The following is a 7847-nucleotide window of genomic DNA, read 5'->3' on the forward strand; positions in this document are numbered from 1 at the left end:
GGGATATCCTCCTAATCGCTGTTTTCACCCACGCATTGTTGGTGGTATGTTCATCATAGCACTTCCAACATACTCAATCACTGGACGATTTAGATGTCAAAAATTTAGACCATTAGATTTTATGTTTATAAAAATAACTCTAATTTTCCCCAAATGATTAGATGGACTAGAGACTTAAGCATGCAGAGTATTCTGATCTTGACACATAAATAGAGAAGCTGCTTTGACTTTATTGTGCATGAACTATGCATATGGCTTGAAGGTAAAAGGTTAATTTATGTCAACTACTTTTATTGTAGACTCATGTAAATGAGATATGTTGTTAAGCAGTAATTACGCTCAAGTTTGTTGTGGTTGATTTAAATACCACGTTTGGTATGCCTTTACTCCTCCTTAATTTTAGAACGCTGAATTTGTAGCGCGCCATTGAAATATTAGCCTCAGGTAATCGCATTATAACCCAAACAGCATATTCACATGTTATTATGCGGGTGTAATAACTTTCATGTAGGATGAATATTTGCGTTTTTCACAAAATGTTTATATTTTAAAATCCATTTTACGTTTTATGTAAGTAATGATGATGTGAACAAAATCATAGTTACTGTTTTTGTATGCTGCAGAATTTAAAAAAAAAGTTCATAGTAAGATGCACCGTAAAATATGAAATTCTTTTAAGGAAATCCTTATACAAAATCAAGAATAAAGGTGGGATTCATAGCGAGGAATTTTCAGTGGTGGGGGCCACGAATTATTTCGTGGTGAAGCGCGTTAAATCATACTCTTACATGTACATCGAGTAATCTGCGAGAGAGTGTAGCGACCAAGCGAACATTTTCAGTTTACTATTAAAACTTGACATTTTGATTAAGGACAGACCTTATGCAGTGTTATAAAGTGAACGAATCATTCCTATGGGGTGGGGTGGGGGCATGTGCCCAGGGCCCTCTTGGTTTCACCGATGGATGTATGGAATCACTCCAATACTTCACAAGATAGTCACTAGCTACCCCGATCGCTGTGTGCGTATACATGCGTGCGTGTGTGCTCGTGTCTCGCATGCACGTGGGTAGTCGATGGGTGATGACCTAAGCATGCTGTGGAGAGTAAATCCCAAACAGTCGTGATCGTAACGACAACACAACACCCATAAGAGCATACCTAGACATTAGGGGATTTCTCAATACATCATACCTCACAGACAGAATATGGAGTAGCCCCCTTTATCAAAAGTCGAAAGATGATGGTTTCTCAAACTTGATAAATCAGTTCGTATTTATGTGTTTCATTAAGACATGCCACATCAATTCATACTTTCGAAATAAATTGATATCAATTATTTTGTGCATTGTCTTTCTACATTGAAGTTCTCTTCTGTAAGAAACTCGACTGTCGGTGCCAGCGATGTTAAGAATGTAAAAGAGAAGGAGGGGTGTGAGAGGGTGAGAAGAGGTGGCACACAAAGGAGAAATAAGGCCATGGGGGGCTGCCAAGCAATTCTATCTGGCCCCCACTTGAGGAGTATTTGAGGTGAAAGCTAAGCGGGATAAAGCGGGCTAAGCCTGCCGGAGGTGATGGCGTCTCTTTGGCTAGGTGCGAACAGGTATGGTGTCATGATTCTAAGTCCAGGACCCACCGCTGATATATTTGTATTGTTATCCAATGCTTTCCCCTCCTAGCACAGATCTCCTTATGAGGACTGTGCAATTGCGTTTAGCTTCGCAAAGAAAGCCCTTTTCAGGACAGCTCTTAACGAAAGGAAAAAGTAATTATTTCCACTTTTCGTTCGTATTCATCCCATTATTCGTAGTGTCGATTTATGAGTGACTGTAATAGGAATTACATTAAACAGTTATCAAGGTCTGCCTAACACTGTCTAGTGTACAGCATAAAGAGATACTAACAATCACAAATTAAGAAAATTGCCATTTGTCTCTTTATTTAAAGATGATTCAATTAAATTTGAACACGTCACTCATTGTTATTTGATGGTAGGCCTACACTGATTTTAAAACCCTGTTACTCTTCTGATATCCTTAGTTTCAAGCATTCCCTTTTTGACGATGTTGACATTCTATCAAATCTAGCATTATCCCGAACTACACAGTTTCATAAGTTAATCATGAATAGAGCATCATCTGGTAAACTCATGCTTCACATAATAGACGAACATCGTAAACCTGACTTTCTACCCCTCTTGAGCATCAACCAACTCAAGTGATCATAATGTTATTGCTCTATATTTGACTGTCAACTATTTGAAAAGTACATATCTAAAACTGAACAGATGTGGTGCTTTTTCCTTGGCAAATGTTCGTACGTCCTCTCGCACACACAAATATGTAATTGTTTTGGTATGAAATTGTTGTTTTTCATATTATTAAGGAAATTCAATCGTTGCAAAGGTATTTATTTTGAGATCGTTTTTTCCCGTTACTTTTGTAAGCTCAAACAGTTAGAGTCGTATTTTCTTTGGATTTTTCTTTCTGAAGATACCGTAGCAATTTCTTTCACGGTGGTTTTAGTACGGCATGTTCAGTTGTCACTCACTTTCATTTCAACACGTTGACAGGAAGGAATTGTCAGCTCGTCATCATTTGCTCGTTTTCAGCATGTTAATTTGTGTCCCGCCACAGAAGTAAGTTCTTTGGATTAATGATATAATTATGTAAATAATGTGTTGATGATGTGATTATGTAAAACAAGAAGGAAAAGGAAAGTTATAAACAAAAGTCAGAGTTCTTGGTAAATAATGTACACGTGAAAATAGGTTGAAGTTAGGAGCACAATTTTTGTGTATAGGAATTTAAGGTAATGTGTCAGTGAGTGAGTTATTAGTGATTTAGTTAAAGATCTGAAGGTGATTTGTAAATTGGTTTTTGATAACAAGCAATATTGTCTGCTACACTCAAACACTTAGGCAATTTAGAGGATATGGGTTATTCATTAATCAGGCATTTGTAGATTCTTTTTTTATATATAAGGAAAACATAAATGAGAACCAGGTCACAAAAGGAATTGTACATTTCAAACCATTTATTAAGAACATGTCAGACTTAGAGTATGAACAAGATAACTCAAAATATGTTATTTTTTGTGCATTATCTTTACAGATTGAATAAATACCTACACCAGTAGGAACTATACATTCTAACGGGCACATCTCGGCTTGTTCACTGATCCAAACATAATTCAATTTCTCACGAAACTCCGGGATTGGAATCAGACGGACAAGATGGCTGAAACTGCAGGCGAGCTGAAAGTTAAGAGGAGAACGGCAAAAGGGAAGCTCACAAGGGGTATGAACCAACTACAGGCCCTTTTGAACACTGAAAGATCCATCAAGGAGGTAGATGAGAGCTATCACGAATTCCGCAAACTGTATGAAAATGTGGAGGCAAAACATGATGCCTATTCTGAGGTTCTCGATGACAACGCGTATGAAGCAGAGCAGGCGTGGATGGAGGACTGCATGAATAGCTTCATGCAGATGAAGGTGAAGGTTGTGGACTATGTAGGCAATAGTACCGGCGCGGATGACACGGTTGACACCACAAGAGAAGCTGAAAGCCCAAGGTCAGAAGTGAGAAACACAACAACATGTCATGTACAGATAGAGAAACCAAAGTTGCCACGTTTCTCAGGAGACATCAGAGAGTACCAGACCTTCAAATCGGACTTTAAACATCTTATCGAGTCCAAATACTCGGAGAGGGACTGTATAACCATTCTGCGTACTAGTTTACAAGGCAAAGCACTTGAAGTGATTCAAGGCATAGGAACAGACTACAACGCAGCTTGGGAGCAACTAAATGTCATCTACGGTGATCAGAGGAATGTCGCAGATGCTGTCATCTACGACATCACAAAGTTCAAGAACTTGAAAGACGGCGATGATAAAGGGTTCATTGAACTAGCAGGATTAGTGAGGAGGAGCTACAACACTCTGAAGGAAATCAACAAGGAGGAGGACATGAACAATTCTCACATGTTGTCATTGATAGAGCGAAAGCTTACGAATGAAGATCGTAAAATCTGGTTACGTCAACAGAAGTCACCAACTTTGAAGTGCTTAATGGAATGGTTGAGCCAGGAGTTGCAAACTCGTATCAGGGCAACTGCATCGATTCGAGAAGGAAGGTCAGATAGCAAGCCAAGGCAGGGTGCCTTCATACACCATCTGACACAGGAGGACAAAGGAAATGAAGGTCGCAAACCAGACTTTAAGTGTTGGCTCTGTAAATCCAATGATCATTGGGTCGATAAGTGTCAGAAGGTCGTTAAGATGAGCCAGCAGGAGAGGTACGAGTTGATGAAGGAAAACAGGGCTTGTTTTAGCTGTCTGAAACGGGCTGGCAAGGAACATCGGATGACTACATGTCGGAGAAGAAAGAAGTGTGATCGATGTTCTTCCTTTCACCATCCTTTGTTACATTCAACCATAAAGATCCAGGAATCTACTGTGGATGTTGCAAGCACCGGATCGAGTGAAACTCTTCTGCCAATTCTTACAGTCAAGGTTCGTGGTCCAAAGGGAGCGGTCATTGGCAACTGTTTATTGGACTCGGGTTCTCAGGTGACACTCATCAGAAAGGGAGTAGCAGAGAAGCTCAACCTGGAGGGTGATCCGGTTCAAATAGTGATCACAAAGATCGGCGGAGATAGAGAGACTACTAATTCTAAGTGGTATCGGGTGAAGGTAGAGTCTTTGGACAATCATCGAGTTGTTAATGTTAAAGCTATTGGACTAGATGTGATCAACGACAACATCAGAAGTGTTGAAGTTCGGGAGCTTGCAAGGATCTTCGATCTTGATAAGCTCAACAGAGGAGACGGGTCAGTTGATCTACTCATCGGTGCTGATTATGCAAGACTACATCTTGGTGACGTCAAGTCAAGAGAAAGAGGACATCTAGTGGCTACGCGAACTCCACTAGGTTGGGTGGTATTTGGCGGCAAGCCAGGACAGAGCAGTGGAAGTGTACTTAATGTACAGGTGGTTGGAAATCCTATTGACCTGCAGGATTTCTGGACGACGGAGTCCATGGGTGTGGCATGTCCAGCTATGGAGACAGATGAACAGAAGTTAATCACCAAGGCCTGTCAGAAGAAAGGACAGCAGTGGCTGGTACCGTACCCATGGTTGAAAGATCCTAGAGAACTTCCAGACAATAAGGTTCTAGTGGAGAAAATGCTCTGTGCTACTGAGAAAAGGCTGATGAAGGATGCAGAGCATGCAAAGGCCTATGACCATCAAATCAAGGAGATGGTTCAGATGGATTTTGCTAGGAAGCTAACGGCTGAGGAGATGGAGTCGTACAACGGTCCTGTGCATTACATCCCTCATCACGCCGTATTGAGACCAGAGAAAAAGAGCACACCGATACGAATTGTCTTCAACTCTTCATCAGTGTATCAAGGCAAGTGTCTCAATGATTTCTGGATGAAGGGGCCTGACCTGTTGAACAATTTGTTTGGAGTCATCATACGATTTCGGGAGAAGCCAGTAGCAGTCTGTGCGGACATCTCCAAAATGTATCATAGGGTGCTGATACCGGAATCTGATCAACACGTACACAGATTCTTGTGGAGAGACTTGCAAGTTGATAGAAAGCCTGATACCTATGTGATGCAAGTTGTTACCTTCGGTGACAAACCGGCTTCAGCAATGGCGCAGACAGCATTGAGGCTCACTGCAGAAGAGGGACGCACTCAGTCCCCAGAGGCTGCAGATGTGTTGAAGAGAGACTCATACATGGATGATATCTGCACATCTACAAATACGAGAGAGGAAGCTCAAGCCTTAACTGAGAGCATTGACAATATTCTCGCTAATGGTGGGTTTAAGGTGAAAGGCTGGACTTCAAGCACACAGCTAAAGGGAGCAGGAGGAGATGAAATGGAGAAAACTCTGATGGAGAGTCTAGCAGAGGAAAAGGTGCTAGGAGTCTTCTGGGACAGAAAAAGGGATGAGTTCTCTTACAGGGTGAAAGTTGAGAAGTTCTTGGATAAGGAGCTAACCAAGAGAATCATCCTAGGCCAGGTTTCTCGAATCTTTGATCCGATTGGCTACACAGCACCGTTTGTCATCCGAGCAAAGATAGGACTACAGAAGATGTGGGAAGCTGGCTATGACTGGGATGCAGTTCTTCCAGAGGAATGCCAGATAGAGTGGAAGAGATTCTTTCAAGAGATGGAAGAGCTCAAGGAAGTAACGTTTGAGAGATGTTTGACTCCGAAGGATGTAGTTGGGAAGCCGCTACTATGTATCTTCAGTGATGCATCAATGCACGCCTTCGGAGCATGTGCATACCTGAGGTGGGAGACGGAGGATGGAGACTACAAGACAAGATTTGTGGCAGCGAAATCACGAGTGGCACCACTGAAGCCACTGACGGTTCCGCGCCTTGAACTTCAGGCTGCAGTTCTTGCCAGCCGACTGTACAAGACGATAGTAGAGCAGCTGACGATGGAGATAGATGATGTCATCCTCTTTACAGACAGTATGATAGCCCTCTCATGGGTGAGGTCTAAGGCAAGGAACTTCAAGACGTTCATTGCTACTAGGGTAGGAGAGATCCAGAGCAACACAGACCCCAGCAAATGGCGACATATCTCAGGAGTAGACAACATAGCAGATGTGTTGTCAAGAGGACTGAAGGCAAGTGAACTGAAGGGTTCATGGCAACACGGTTCAGACTTCCTACAACAGTCAAGATCTGATTGGCCTGAGGAAGTGAAGGTTCTTACGAATCTACCTGACGTTGAGAAGGAGAGGCGTCATGAGAAGACGGTTCTAGCTGTGGGTTTAAGTTGTGACCTAATCGATTATGAGAGGTTCTCCAGCTGGAGGAAACTGGTCAGAGTCGCAACATTGGTGTTAAAGTTTGTGAAGAAACTAAAGGCTAGACGGGGAAATCAGGAGAAAGAGACCAGTAAAGGAATGACTCCCGCAGAACTAGAGGAGGGAGAAAGGTACATCATCAGAGACGTACAGAAAGGCATGGAATCACGAATCAAGAAGGGAGAACTGAAGTCCTTGAGTCCCTTCATTGATGACTATAGAGTCATTCGAGTAGGAGGCAGGATAGATAAAGCGATGACATCATTCGAGCACAAGCATCCTGCTCTTCTTCCGTATGGACATCATGTTTCCAAGCTGATTACTCGTCATGTTCATGAGATGAGTCATAGTGGAGTAGCTGCAACAATGGCAAAGATAAGGCTAAAGTACTGGATTCTACGGGGCCATAAACTTATCAAAACGCTCAAGTACAGGTGTACTAAATGCAGAGCTTTTCTGCAAAAAACTGAGACCCAAGAAATGGCCCAGCTACCTAGGGAGAGATTAGCTCCGAATACACCACCGTTCCACTTCACATCGTGCGATTACTTCGGGCCACTAACCGTGCGAGTGGGACGCAACAAGACGTCGAAGCATTACGGAGTCATCTTTACCTGCTTGAACACAAGGGCCGTTCATCTCGAGCTGGCAGTAGATTGCAGTGCCATGGAGTTTATGCAGGTACTGCAGCGTTTTTTTCGCTGTGAGAGGACAACCGGCCAGCATCCTAAGCGACAACGGCACTCAGTTTGTCGGTACTGAACGGGAGTTAAGGAAGATGACTGAGGGACTGTCCAACGAAGAACTTCAGGACTTTTGTGCTGAGAGAGGTACCGTATGGAGATTTACCACTCCAGGAGCACCACATCAGAACGGCTGTGCGGAGGCTTTAGTCAAAAGCTGCAAACATGCTTTGAAGAAGGCAATTGGGGAGCAAGTGTTGGCACCATTTGAGCTTTTAACTTGTCTGGCTGAGGTGGCGAATCTGGTCAACCAGAGACCA

At 42.7% G+C, this 7847-nt stretch overlaps 1 protein-coding gene across 1 annotated transcript; it reads left to right on the plus strand.

Annotated features, from left to right (window-relative positions):
- Positions 1 to 2351: 2351 nt before the first annotated feature.
- Positions 2352 to 7606, plus strand: LOC115929916. The gene is made up of 2 exons (XM_031000042.1): positions 2352 to 2638; positions 3114 to 7606. The coding sequence occupies exon 2, from the start codon at positions 3236 to 3238 to the stop codon at positions 7604 to 7606; it is 4371 nt and encodes a 1456-aa protein (XP_030855902.1). The 5' UTR covers positions 2352 to 2638; positions 3114 to 3235.
- The last annotated feature ends 241 nt before the right edge of the window (positions 7607 to 7847 follow it).

The sequence above is a fragment of the Strongylocentrotus purpuratus genome, unplaced genomic scaffold (genome assembly GCF_000002235.5).
Source record: "Strongylocentrotus purpuratus isolate Spur 01 unplaced genomic scaffold, Spur_5.0 spur5_scaffold_6, whole genome shotgun sequence".
Lineage (NCBI taxonomy): Eukaryota > Metazoa > Echinodermata > Echinoidea > Camarodonta > Strongylocentrotidae > Strongylocentrotus > Strongylocentrotus purpuratus.